At 43.8% G+C, this 15,097-nt stretch overlaps 1 protein-coding gene across 1 annotated transcript in view; it reads right to left on the bottom strand.

Moving 5' to 3' along the window:
* Window positions 1-15,097, bottom strand: part of LOC114363042 (uncharacterized) — a 40,371-nt gene that overhangs the window by 8,621 nt on the left and 16,653 nt on the right. Inside the window, exons 14-19 of the mRNA XM_028318640.1 lie at window positions 14,938-15,091; window positions 13,983-14,139; window positions 13,420-13,566; window positions 12,519-12,650; window positions 9,181-9,340; window positions 911-1,049 (exon numbers count right to left, since the gene is read on the bottom strand). Coding sequence (XP_028174441.1) covers window positions 911-1,049; window positions 9,181-9,340; window positions 12,519-12,650; window positions 13,420-13,566; window positions 13,983-14,139; window positions 14,938-15,091 — 889 coding nt within the window. The remainder of the gene's footprint in view (window positions 1-910; window positions 1,050-9,180; window positions 9,341-12,518; window positions 12,651-13,419; window positions 13,567-13,982; window positions 14,140-14,937; window positions 15,092-15,097) is intronic.

Raw genomic sequence — 15,097 nt, 5'->3', positions numbered from 1 at the left:
TTTTGCTAAATAGGACGAGTCTTTGACACCTCTCGGCTACTCCCCAGGCAGCTATAGTATCCGAGCCAACTTCAAACAACTATCACCACTACGTACATACGTATAACGTGCATACCTGTTGTGCAGCACGAGCGCGACGGCGGCGGGGCACGGGCGGTTTGAACGCCGACAGATCTAACGCCGGCGCGGGAATATGCGGCGCGGGTGTGCCGCTTTAGTTAGTTTAGTCACAAGTTTAGTGGGGAAGGCTTGCTAAATAGGACAAAGTCTTTGACACCTTTCGGCTACTTTCCCACGCAGCTACAGTATCCTAGCGACCTTCAAACAACTATCACCTCTAAAGCCCGGTCTGTGAGCACGTAGAATTTTGTCCAATTACCCCAAGCTACCCATCTTTATCGCTCGCGCGTAATTATATTGCTGTCGCAACTGTGCGACGGGCGCGCCCGTGTGTGCCCGCAGTGAGTGTGCGAGCGCGACAGCAACATAATTACGCGCGAGCGATAAGGATGGGTAGCTTGGGGTCATTGGACAAAATTCTACGTGCTCGCGGAGCAGACTCTACATCCATACGTATAAGGTGCATACCTGTTGTGCAGCACGAGCGCGACGGCGGCGGGGTGCGGCACGGGCGGGTGGGCTGAAGGCCGACAGCTCCAGTATCCGAGCCACCTTCAAACAACTATCACCTCTACGTACATACGTATAAGGTGCATACCTGTTGTGCAGCACGAGCGCGACGGCGGCGGGGTGCGGCACGGGCTGAAGGTCGACAGCTCTTGGTCACCTCTCAACTACTCCTCAGACAACAGTCTTGGACACCTCTCGGCTACTTCCCCAGACAACTACAGTATCCTAGCCACTTTCAAACAACTATTACCTCTACACACATACGTTTAAGGTACATTACCTGTTGTGCAGCACGAGCGCGACGGCGGCGGGGTGCGGGACGGGCGGGTGCGGCGGCGCGCGCGGGCTGAAGGCCGACAGCTCTAAGGCCGGCGCGGGAACACGCGGCGCCGGCGTGCCGCCCCACTCGCACCACACGCCTGAGGAACAAGTTAGAGAGAGATGAAATGCTTTATTGTACTGTGATGTAACAGACAAAATGAGAAAAGAAAGGAACACACAAAAGAGACGGATCAATTTAGTTACTTCTTCTTCTTCCTCGGTCCCTCGCTGATGAGGATCGCGACCACAGATAGTGTTCCTCCACAGACTGCGGTCATAAGCTGTGTGGACCGCACGATGCAAACTCCCGCCTACCGTCTTCCTCACCGCGTCCGACCATCTCGTCGGTGCCCTGCCCCGAGCGCGTCTGCCTTCCATTTGTCCCAAGATAATTTGTTTCTCCAGAAAATGCCTTGGAGACCGCATAATGTGTCCAAAGAAACAGAGGGTACGCTTTAGGCATAATAATATAGTGGAGAGCCGCGTGGTGATGTTGAGCTCTTTTAATGTGGACTCGTTGGTTCGCATGGCAGTCCAGGGTATGCGGAGTAATTTCCGCCAACACCACATCTCAAACGCATCGATCTTACTGCTATCGCGGCTTCATTCGGCGGAATTTAGTTACAGTCAGCGTCAAATAGTTTATGACACTTGAAGAGGCCAAAAAGTTGACACAACCTTATTCCAATCGTAACAGACGTATTGCGAAATTATTTGATACTTTTAGTGTCACGAAATATTTGACGCTGACTAATTAAGTACCTAGTACGTTCAGGTTTCAACCAGATGCCATCCACTGCTGGACAAAAACCATCTCCACAGTTTTTCTCTCATATTTCCACAACGACCGGTCCTGCGCTGCCCACATTCAAGTGCTACCCATGACCATCATCAATTTTTGGTCTAGAAGTGAGCCTGCCCAAACTACGTTTTCCAATACATAGTTGATAACTTTCTGCCTCAACGACCATCATTTATTTTAACTTTATGCCCCGCCCACTGTCACTTAATTTGGCAATTCTACAGGCTATCGGCCGAATACTGAAACACTACTCAAATCTGTCACTCAGCTGACGGGCTCCTAAATTTAAGTATCCTTCAATTTTAAATGGTATTCTCAAACGCCACTCAACGGATTTGAAGCCGTGATCAGCTAAGCAGCTCTCAAATGTTTACATAATGGCAACATTTACCAAAAAAAGTATGTTTTCATTTACACAAATGATAACTTTACGTTTTTTATCCATTACACGCAGCATCGTTTGGTTATGTATTGTCTTTTATGGAAATATTACTCAATCAACTTAACATACAACAGTTTGTTTTTAGTTTCTATTATACATAAATCTCGTTTTATCATATAAAAAAATTAATGCTTGCATTTTTATTTAATTAAAAAAATAATTTTAAAGGTGATACTTTTTATTGTTGAAATCTAATAAGTGGCGATCGTGGACCGAAACGTAACCACAATTGACATTTATCATTGTTGACAGAGCATCAAATTGACAAATCAACAACTCTTGGAAATGCTACTATGCGATGTCCCCATATTATTCCTCAGAAATAAGCATGTTTATGTAAAGCGATTTCATAGCAGCTATTTTAGTTGTTACTTTGTGCACTATACGATGCACAGTTGGCTGTTCGATGTGGAAGATATCACCTAGTACACGTTCATAACTTCCCGTTGCGTAGAACAGTAGGGTTAAAATAAGTATTTGGTCCACTGGTTGTATGGCGTTTGGTGCGGGGTTTCAAAGAGCTTCCAAATTATGAATCCAGACACAACACCGTTTCTTTAGAGATGCGGAACCTCGCTCGGAATCAGGGCCGGATCGTGAATTTGTGGGGCCCTGGGCTGATACTACTTGTGGGCCTATCTTAGTTCTCAACTAATAGCCATGCCAAAAAACTGTTTCTATAACATTGAGTTATAATGTACTACGTACTAGAGAAGACATGTCAACTAGACTGTTTCTGGCACGTAAATAGGTCCACGGACCGAAATTCAATTTAAAGATGTGTCGTTATGGGTTTTTGAAATAACGAAACGCGACGGTTTTCGAATCACGAATAACGTTTTCAAAACTAGTTTTTTTTAAACGAAGTTATTTCCACAACGCTCAAGCAAGAGTGATAATAATAACGTTAGGTGTTTGGTTAGCTGCAAGGCCTTTAGGAACTTATGACCTTCAAAATAAGACTCAAATTCCGTTGAATATCTAACGTACGACGAAGATTATACCTATTTCATCCACACTTATGTTAACGTCCTATGGCTTTCTCACTCGCACACGCACTCGATTCGTTGCGATCCTTATTATTTGGACACCATACATTACTCGCTTTACTCCTTTAGGTTACAAAAAATATGTTTAAGAATCGTCAATGTACGACGTTGTCCTCAAAACTGTCATAACGAAGCGGGAAACACGTTATTTTTTGTGTCAACCAAACATCTACCTTATGTTGTTTGCTTAAGAGTGAATTCAGTTTACCTTTAGAGCGTTGTGGAAGCAATCGTGTTGAATAACGAAGAGATTCTAACGTTGTATGACGTTAAGAAAAAAACTAGTTTAGGCGTTTTTGGATAACGAGTGATCACTGGTCAGGCTAATCACTCGTTTAATAACCAGTGATAACNAAGATGGACTGACTGAAGATAGCAGGAAGACGCTGGGTGCAGGCCACTATCAACTGGGCGATGTGGAAATCATTAGAGGAGGCCTTTGTTCAGCAGTGGACGTCCAGTAGCTAAAATGATGATGACGATGTTTCCTTACAGTATCCAATTCAATAGGCAGAAACTAAACGTAAACGAAGTGTCGCCTCTGTAATGGTATCATTATCTATAACTCATAATATTTCGTGCGCTGTCGGATGACAGTTTTAAACTAGAGATGGGTAATTTTTTTATCGAATTAGAAAATACCAGTTAACGATTCTCAAGGCGATTATCGATTACATTAGATTTTAATCGGGAAAAAAAAATTAATGGCTTAAGCATCAGTATGAAGCCCATACGCACTTGTAGCACAAGTAACACGATTAGCCTCAGTCCCCTCAGTTGTGAATTCGGAATCGCCAGTTGTAATTTTAAAATCGCATCATTTATTTATTTATTTATTTAAAACTTATATGCACGTATAACGGTGTACATAAGGCGGACTTAATGCCTTTTGGCATTATCTCAGATCACATCACAGAGTGAAGTAACTGCTACGTTTTGTCACTTGTCTAGGGAGGGCTAATTTTAGTCTAAGGCAGGTGAGCTTAGATTACATTACAGGAAACGCACAATATGATAAAAGAAAATAATGTAAGTAGCTGAACCTTTTTGCTATTGAGCACCATGAAAATTTAACACAATTTAGCCGATTTGTTTATTTTCACAATCGTTTCACAATGTCTATGATGAGGCGACCGCAGGAACGTCACTATTCGTGCAATCCTATCAATAAAGTACGACATTTTCTGGTGCAGATTTTATCGCCATAAATTATGAAACTTGATAGTCATGGATTTGACTGACAGCTGTCCGTCAAATTCCCGCCCCGCACCCCGCACTGTACATATTTTGTTCGCGATGTCTGTTCTATACGTAGTAATATTACTTCAATGTTCTATAATGATATATTATTCTTATACTTATATTTTTTATTGCACAAAAAACATAAATATTACTTAAATCTACGCAAGTATTAGTTGTACAAAAGGCGACCTTATTGCTGTGTAGCAATCTCTTCCAGGTAACCTTTGGGTGAGAGAGAAACCCAAATAGAGATGTACAATGTACATTGTATAAAAGAAAATAAAAAACAACAAAATAATTTTATTTAGTATTCATTTATTAGTAAAATAAATTCGTTCGTTCGTTCGTTTCAGCCGAAAGACGTCCACTGCTGGACAAAGGCCTCCCCCAAGTATTTCCACAAAGACCGGTCCTGCGCCGCTTGCATCCAGGTACTTCCCGCGACCTTCACCAGATCGTCGGTCCACCTAGTGGGAGGCCTGCCCACGCTACCTCTTCCAGCTCGTGGTCGCCACTCAAGAACTTTCCTGCCCCAGCGGCCATCAGCTCTTCGAGCTATGTGCCCCGCCCACTGCCACTTGATTTTAGCGATTCTGCGGGCTATGTCAGTCACTCTGGTTCTCCTACGGATCTCCTCATTTCTGATTCGATCACGCAGGGAAACTCCGAGCATAGCACGCTCCATCGCTCTTTGGGTGACCTTGAGCCTTCTTATGAGGCCCATAGTAGTTAGTAAAAGAAATTATAATTTATAAATTAACCTTTCTACATTTTTGTGCTGCAAATTCTTTTATTTGGTCATCGCATTGCAAGTCTTTTGTTGTTAAATCACAATTTATAGACAGAAGTGAGAAATGGTTTAGTCGAAAGTTCGCCATTGTTGTCCTATATTTATTTTCTATATAGGACATCTTTGAGAAGGAGCGTTCTGCTTCACAGCTAGTTATTGGTAAAGTTAATAAAATCTTTACAATGGTATAGCAATTAGGGAACACGTTCACTTTCGCTGAAACTTTTTAAATTTTCATGATGTCATCATAACTATTTTTTAACGCTTTGACAGCATCATAGTGGCAAGACTACTTATCTGGTCTGGCCTAAACTTTTTAACGTGAATTTTAATTTTATTTCACGATTCAACAGTTCCCTCCTATGGGTCGAAGCAGAAAAGAAAACGTATATTTGTTGCACTACTCCAAAAAAGTTTACAATTTCGGTTGCAACGTTAACAGATCTACACCAACTAGGTTAAGGGAATACACAGCAAATGGCACATAATCCGCGGCATGGCACATAATCTTGTAGACAATTTCGAACTCCTCCTATGTTCTTCTGATTAATTTCGTTGCGGGTCCAATGACAGTTTAACTTTCCCCCGGGACAAACTTGACCTTCATTGGTTGGGTTTTTGTGGCGGTCAAGCTGTAGATCCTGGCTACACAGGAGTTGCAGTGGTGGGAACGAGAGGTGGGAATAGTCCCGTAGACCATTGTAGTGACCCGCCATATTGGCAGCGTTGTCATAAGATTGCCCTCTACAATTACTCAGTAGTAATCCATTTGTTTCTATAAAGCTTGTAAAATATTAAATAAATGTAAAGCAGTATGACTACTAATTTTAATGAAGGCTACACATTTTTCATATACTTTCCGCCGAAAACAGTATTGTAATACAATAGCATGCAAGAAAAACTTGCCATTATTAACTTTAAAAAAATTCAAGAAAAACAGCATGAAAACAACCTTTTACACGTATTTCATCCCCCCTCAACTACATTCATAAAAGTATGCAATTTTTAATCAATATTTTCTTATGATGTTGTTACGTAAAAATATCGTCCGTAACGGTTTACGGACGATATTTTTACGTGACAAGTAAAGTACCGACTTTACAGACAACTATTTCTTTTTTTTTTAATTATGGCCTACTTTTTAGCGGGATTTGGGGGCCCCTTGTAACCCCGGGGCCCTGGGCTGCAGCCCAATCAGCCCATAGGTAGATCCGGCCCTGCTCGGAATTGCATGTCATTATAATAATATTTTTCAATAGCGTTCAGCATTATTGCGTTCCTGCGATTAGATCTAGGTATTTCCTCGAGCCTCGAAAGAAATGATAACGATGACACACATTATTTACCACTATTTAGGTCGATTTAGGTATAAGAATAGGATTTAAGATACCGCGCAAGCACTCTCAAATTTAACAGCTGCTTAAGACGATTTGACAGTTGTTTGAGTAATGCTTAGCGTTGAATGGCGTTTCAGTATGCGAAAATTCATTTAAGTGGCGTTTGAGTGCAACTTAATTTGAGAGGTGCTTAAAAATTGAGAACTGCTCAGATATTGTTTTGAGTATGCGAAATGTAAGTTTAGGAGCTGCTTAACTATTTGAGAAGCCGTCAAATATTTAAATGGCGTTTCAGTATTCGGCCGTATGTTAATTACTTTAACCGTTCTGATCTTGCGGCGCCCTAGACAGTCCGGGACACGTACCCGCGGCTTCGGGGCGCCAGTCGTCCCGCTCAGCTATAATCTATCGCTTAACACAATCAGTTACTGGGGTATGGGAGCGGCACGTGGGTGGTGACTTAGACATAATTATGACGTGACAAGGCATACAAATCTGAAGTCTCGCTGACGTTTGACGGTCACAAAATCACTCTCTGATGCTGCTCCCATACCTCAAACACCGAGTTAAACGCTAGATCTATAGCCCAGTAGTGCTGGCCTAAATTCGCTAACCGCGCTACCTTGCTCCTAAAGAACCCTAGAAAGTCCGGGACACGTACCCGCGGCTTCAGGGCGCCAGTCGTCCCGCTCAGCTATAGATAAGTCATGAGCTAGGCGCTAGGCTTAGCTCAGTTAGTGCCTTAGGTATGGGAGCGGCACGTGAGTGGTGATCTGAAGTGTCGCTGACGTTTGACGGTCACAAAATCACTCTCTGATGCTGCTCCCATACCTCAGATACTGAGTTAAACGCGAGATCTATAGCCCAGTAGTGCTGGCCTAAATTCGCTAACCGCGCTACCTTGCTCCTAAGGAACCCTAGACAGTTAAAGTCCTTAAAGGCCGGCAACGCACCTGTAACGCCCCTGGCTCTGCGGGTGTCTATGGGCGACGGTAATCACTTACTTATCAGGTGATCCGTCTGCTCGTTTGACACATTAAAAAAAAATGTACATTGAGTTAACCTATAGCCCAGTAGCCTAACCCCGTCTAGCGCGCCACCTTGCTCCTGTGCGGTACACTAGACCTAAGCGGAGACACGTACCTGCGGCTTCGGGGCGCCAGTCGTCCCGCTCAGCTAATACGTCAGGCGGCGCCGTGTCGCGACCGCAGTGCGCTGCCCACGCGCGCACACCTTCACCCGCTTCTAAAGGTAGTCTCGCTTCGCTCTCCTGCGGCGCCCTAGACAGTCCGGGACACGTACCCGCGGCTTCGGGCCGCCAGTCGTCCCGCTCAGCTATAGATAAGGCATGAGCTGGCGCTAGGCTTAGCTCAGTCAGTGCCTTAGGTATGGGAGCGGCACGTGAGTGGTGACTTTGACATAATTATGACGTAACAAGACATACAAATCTTAAGTGTCGCTGACGTTTGACGGTCACAAAATCACTCTCTGATGCTGCTCCCATACCTCAAACACCGAGTTAGACGCTAGATCTATAGCCCAGTAGCGCTGGCCTAAATTCGCTAACCGCGCTACTTTGCTCCTAAGGCACCCTAGACCAGCGGTTCCCGAATGGTCGTCCGCGGAACCCTGGGGTTCCGTGGAAAGGCCGCAAGGGTTCCGTAAAAAATATTATCCCACGTTTCGTGATCGACGTTGTTCGCGCGCACCGACTTGTTTACGCACAAGGGAGGGGCAGGGCGTGCGGGCGGAGTAGTACGGGGGTTCCGCTAGGAAAAGTATAATCAATTAGGGTTCCCTGGCAAAACAAAATTGGGAAACCCTGCCCTAGACAGTCCGGGACACGTACCCGCAGCTTCAGGGCGCCAATCGTCCCGCTCAGCTAACACGTCAGGCGGCGCCGTATCGCGACCACAGTGCGCTGCCCACGCGCGCACACCTTCACCTGCTTCTAAAGGTAGTCTCGCTTCGCTCTCCTGCGGCGCCCTAGACAGTCCGGGACACGTACCCGCGGCTTCGGGGCGCACGTCGTCCCGCTCAGCTATAGATAAGGCATGAGCTGGCGCTAGGCTTAGTTCAGTTAGTGCTTTAGGCATGGGAGTAACACAGGATGGGTGACACATCATGGTGGCCACATTGAAATATTATGATGTGACAAGGCATACAAATCTGAAGTCTGGCTGACGTTTGACGGTCACAAATCACTCTCTGATGCTGCTTCCATACCTCAAACACCGAGTTAAACGCTAGATCTATAGCCCAGTAGTGCTGGCCTAAATTCGCTAACCGCGCTACTTTGCTCCTACGGCACCCTAGACCAGCGGTTCCCGAATGGTCGTCCGCGGAACCCTGGGGTTCCGTGGAAAGGCCGCAAGGGTTCCGTAAAAAATATTATCCCACGTTTCGTGATCGACGTTGTTCGCGCGCACCGACTTGTTTACGCACAAGGGAGGGGCAGGGCGTGCGGGCGGAGTAGTACGGGGGTTCCGCTAGGAAAAGTATAATAAATTAGGGTTCCCTGGCAAAACAAAATTGGAAAACTGCCCTAGACAGTCCGGGACACGTACCCGCAGCTTCAGGGCGCCAGTCGTCCCGCTCAGCTAATACGTCAGGCGGTGCCGTGTCTCGACCGCAGTGCGCTGCCCACGCGCGCACACCTTCACCGGCTTCTAAAGGTAGTCTCGCTTCGCTCTCCTCTAGCGCCACTAAGACTTCTGCGTCGAACACCTGGACATGACAAAAATTATTTATACTGTTCTGCTGAAACATTGTTAAACAATACAAAATATTGTGGAACTTAAGACAAAAAATAAAGTTCATCTTCAACTAGGTGTCAAGCGGAATTACAATGCAATGTCCCACAATTTAAGTTGACGCCGTCATTTATTTATTTATAGAAACCAACAGAGATACATTGAAAATGTTAGTTATAAGATTTGTATGGCCAATGACAGGTTTCCTTCTTTAGTACATTGTTGTTCGAAAAAATGACGTCACTTTCCCGAAAAATCGGCTTTTATAGCCTGACCAGGAACATAAAAACCCTCGCCATGTTGCGGAAAACTAATGGTACTAATTTCTTTTAATGGCAACAGTAACTGAAAACTTCATTGACATGTCACCTTGCATGTCAGTCTATTGCTGTCAAAGTGTAAACAAACTTTATTTTAAATGTGCGCAATTGATTTTGTGAATTAAATTGCTAAAATATTTTTATAGTCGTGAAAGAAAAGTGGTTCACAATGTGTTAAAGTATTTGTTGAAGAGAAATACTAAGGGTTCGAACAATATTTTCATTGAATAATGTTTCCGACAAAGGTTGTCAAATTGACTGACATGTTTATCGTATAGTACAGTCCACTATGAAAATTAGCTGTGGTTTGTTTCAACTACCTATTTTAAAGTTTTTTGTCACTTTCTAAGTGTTGAATTTTATGGAATTGGGAAAGAAGTACCGAGTTTGAAGCGTTCATGAGCAGACATTGCAGTTGAATATTCAAGTTCTAAAGGATGATGGGCACAAATGTATGGAAAGTGGTACCCGCTCCAATAGCCATAACCAATATATATTTTAAAAGGCCTTTAGATGTAGGAAAATGTCTGTTATGGGGCCAGTTCTAATTCACGTTTTGAAAGCAGTAATTCCACTAAGTATTATAATGAAAGTATAACACAATCATCCATGTATACGAGTATGTATTATTATGACTACAATCTATTAATATAACTAAAAGAAGCATTGAAAAGGAAAGGATTATACCTACGATGAACTACCCAAGCTATTAGCCCTTTATTCGCTTTCATCATCATCATCGTGATCATTTTAGCCATAGGACGTCCAGTTGAACATAGGCCTCCCCCAATGATTTCCACAATGGCCGGTTGGTGGCGGAATGCATCCAGCGCCTTCCCGCTTCCTTTATGAGGTCGTCGGTCCATCTTGTGGGTGGACTTGTTGGGTTTTGTGGGTTTATTCGCTTTAGCAACCCATAATAAAAGCCTTAAGAAGTAATAAAACTTTCACCCCTTTATTAATAAAAGTTACACCCTAGTTGAACTCTGGCTTAAATTGTCATTTGGTATGGAAATGTCATTTTAATCCAAGGTTCTTCCTAGGTGTAACTTTTTATTAATAAGGGGTTAGTACTTCTCTAAATAAAAATATTTATTTCACAATCATCCCCATCAATAATTATAGAGTTAAAAGGAAGCATGCTGGAACAGTAAACCCTTCCTGACTCGCATAACCTAAGTACCATACGATGGACACGTATGATACTTCTTCTTTTTCTTCCTCGGTCCCTCACTGATGAGGATCGTGACCACAGATAGTGTTCCTCCACAGACTGCGGTCATAAGCTGTGTGGACCGCACGATGCAAACTCCCGCCCAGCACCGTCTTCCTCGCCGCGTCCGACCATCTCGTCGGTGCCCTGCCCCGATCGCGTCCCCCTTCATACTGTATGATACTTAGGTTACACAAAAAGTATCTTTATCTTCGAACGCAACCAGATCTGAGGCTGGTGGCCATAGTAAATGTTGTTCGTCTTGGTAAGACCTTTCAAATGACACTACAAACATTACTATTGGAGCCGGGTACCATTCTGCAAAAAAGTATGTATATCTTCGTACACAACCAGATCTGAGGCTGGTGGTCATAGTGAAAGTTGTTCATCTTGGTAAGACCTTTCAAACGATACTAGACTCATATCTATTGGAGCCGGGTACCATTTTGCCCATTGTCCTTTGATTATTGACGAATAATAAAATAAATACTACTAACTCGATAAATGGTTTCATTTAATTTATTTAAACCAGGTTACCTATAATAATATTTTTTCGTTAATTTATGAAAATATCAAATTAGCCCGTAATCCAGAATCCTGATACATAAAGTTAGCCTATTAATTTAACACAGGTACGACTGTACTCAGTGTTGCACTATCAAATGCAATTGTCGCGCCTCTATGCCAGGGTTTTTATGTTCCTGGTCAGGCTATAACTATTTCTCAAATCACGTTTGTCTCCCTCTGCAGAAATGAACACGCGCGACAGCTCATCGCAGATGTAGTGTTGCGAGCCCTACGTCACATATCGTCCCTCGCATGACTAACTATCCTATCTCAGTTTTGCCACTTTCTCAAAACCACGGGTTTTTAGTTAGGTCATTTCAAATTTAGTTTCTGTTTATACTTTACGGACCTCGAGGGAGGAAAAATAGGTACATACAGATACGTGAGTTAGAGAAAATCGTAGATAATGGAAGCAGAAAAAAATTTATAGTCCGTTAGGACTTGAGTTATCAAATCGCCAAAAGACTGAGATAGGATAGTTAGTCATGCCACAGAATAAGTACTACGTACAGAAGTTTTACAACGCGAAGGTTTTTAAAAAAATGTATGCTCAATGTCATTAACAATATGGTGTAATTTAGCCTGTCTCAAGAGTCAAGCACCATTTTGTTGACAAACGTCAGTGATCGGCACTGCGCCGAAGCTATAGGGCTGACTTCGGTAAAATGATGAGACGTGAGGTGCCAAACTGCGGAAAATGGCGGAGGAAATACAATATGACTTAGCATGAATTATCATGAATAATATTAACTACTTATTTACCTCTCAGTGTCTTGAGGCAACTTAAAAAAGTACATTCTGTGTTTTTATTATTTAGGCAGTTAAATACTGCACAGTATTTAGTACACCAATTAATTTCTTTTCTTCCATCATACAAAAGAATACGCGTGCGTGAGTCAATGTTCGCTCGTATGTGAGGCCTTGTCGAATAGTATCCTGTAGGTGGGCCATCGTGCGTGTTTTGTTTTCGAGGTAAACTCGCGGAGATGAACAGGCCTGGTCATGCGAGGGACGATATGACGTCATGACATTGTGCCGCAATGTATACTAGCCTCGACGAGTGTGTTGGCAGCGAGCGCGTGCCAGTCTGATAGCTCGAGCCCGCGCGCCGTCCACCACTCCTCGCTGCGTGCCACCGAGCTGAAAACCCGCGATAGCTCGGCTGCCGCTGTTTGTACTGCTCTCTGAGAAAAGGAAATAAGAAATACCCATTAAAGTTTTCATTCTGCATTTCACCATTATACGTCCTATTAGGGCGTTTTAGTGTGCGGATTGGCTCATGCACGTTATTGGTCCGTATGCGTAGTACCCACAACGAACAATTTCATATGCGTTTTTTTACAGCAAAGCGTGATTTATGCATGCGAAACGCAGAGCATCCGCATGCTGTATCGTTATGCAACCCATAGAAACTGAAAACAGCGTGTCGCTTAAAAATCCCTACGTGTTTTTATGTTAAACTAGCGGCCGCCCGCGACTTCGTACGCGTGGACCCCGTTTTACCCTTAGGGGTGAAGTTTCGAGTTTTTTAGGGTTTACCCGGAAATTATTCAAACTTTTCTCGCTGTAAAAACCATCCTTGGACTTCAACAAACATTTAAAAAAAAGAATTGGTAAAATTGGTCCAGGCGTTGTTGAGTTATGCGCTTACCAACACATTTTGCGATTCATTTTTATATTATAGAAGACGTTGAAAGAAACAAAGAGCGCTTCAAAAACGATTTCACGCAGAATATACGACGAATACTTTCTACGTCTTAAATAAAGGCAAAGAGTCACACACGAACCAATTACAGTGCTCTATTCAACGCTGTGCGTTCGAATTGCTGCTTCACTTAAGCAAGCATAGTTTGTGAGTGCGGGTGTATAACTCTTAGTATCCTATCTAACATGCGGTTCGCAATAAATCTGAATCTATGACAGGCGTAAAGGCAACGTGCTTTGTGAACTTACCCTAAGGTCCTGCGTGGTCATGCGCACTCGTGCTCGCGCGGCATCGCTGAGTCCTAAGGCTAAGTCTCGCCGTCTACTCGACACTTTTTCTCGCAGCGACATCGTCAGCTCCATGCATTCTTTTTCTAGCTGCTTGTATGCCCCAGTCTGTGAAGATGAAGATATTATTTAGACTGGTTAAAAGAAGGAACATTACTGGATCTTCAAAGACTGTGGGATTGTTACCTGTTTTTACAAATAAATGATTTGATTTGAACAAACTTTTGCATCAGGTAAGATGGAGGTCAAGAGCTTCCTCGTTGTGGAAAAAACTAAAAAAAAAGTATATTTAACTTAACTGACACATCGCTTAAAAACTGAACTGTAACTGCGTTGGTTAATTTCGCATAGTCACGTAGCGGCTCGACAGCCACCTTTAGCTCGCCTAGGCCGCGTTACGAACACTTCTATTCATTCCAAGCTCGCTTCTAAAACTGCGGTCGTTTTGGGAATACCTTGAGGGAGGTTTTTGCCGATCCGTTGTCGTATTTTGGTCAAAACGTGCAATAAATATGGTCACTTGCCTTAGCTATCTGCACGGAGAAGGGCCCGAAGCAAGCGTCCACAAAATGCGCGTAGTCCCGTAGAGGCCGCTCTATGGCCAGCTCCAGCTCGCTCGCCCAGGCCGATAAAGATTCTAGCTCGCCTCGAGCCACCACCGCTGCTACGGCTTGCGCACAACTGTAGGAATAATTGCTCAATGAGTTTTTGATGAAACGCTTCGGTTGAGGAATTACTTTCTAATTCTAAATCCGCCTGGCTAGCTACCACCATCTTACCTAAGTCTGTCACCATAACAACAATGTTTATTTATTTATTGATAAAGGTACACCAACAGCAATACACATTTAAGACATTCACAGTATACAACACATATTGGGGTTTCAGTTTAAATATTTTATGTTAACAGCATTATTGTGTTCCGGCAGTTAGAGGTAAGATAACCAGTTCCTCCGTGGTTGAGGATTTCGGGTGAAGCTCGCTTTCACCTTCGGCCTGATCGACACTTACCATCAGGTGAGATACAGGCCAAGAGCTTCCTCGTTGTGGATAAAAAAAATTAAAAAAAACTTGACTGTTTTATGACAGTTCCTAAGTGCCACTTGTGGTCTAAATTGAATAACTATTTTTGATTTTGATTTTGAGTCAGTGTGTATTAGCGTTAACGTTAAGTTGCTTGTGTGTAATTTGACGGCCCGACACTTCTCAGCTCTGCTCCACTCCGCTCCGCTTTGGTGGAAACCGGGCCTAAAAATCGACTTTTCTTTGGTATAAAGCATGACAGATGATGCAAATGACAGTTTTTTTTTAAAAATTTTTTATTCACATTCCAACATGGCAAAAATCGGAACCAGCGATCTGGTATTGACGGTGGCGCCCCACTGTCAATGTCATGCATAGGACAGTTCAATATTTTGGAACTATATTTAACATTTGCTGCTCGTTGACAGATGTCGCAGATGACAGTCGGCCACTCACGTGATCTGGTAGTAGGTGCGCGTGTGCAGGCCGGGCCCGCGCACGCGCCGGCAGAAGGCGGACTCGTGTGCGGGCACGCGCGCCGCGCGCCGGATCACCGCCGCCCACGCCAGCTGCTCCCATAGACCTCGAACGCCCCACCACGATACGCCGCCTGGGT

The sequence above is a fragment of the Ostrinia furnacalis genome, unplaced genomic scaffold, assembly GCF_004193835.3.
Source record: "Ostrinia furnacalis isolate ACB-3 unplaced genomic scaffold, ASM419383v2 OfSCF0396, whole genome shotgun sequence".
NCBI lineage: Eukaryota > Metazoa > Arthropoda > Insecta > Lepidoptera > Crambidae > Ostrinia > Ostrinia furnacalis.
Note: the sequence above shows the minus strand (reverse complement) of the source record. Positions and strands in the feature narration are given on the sequence as shown.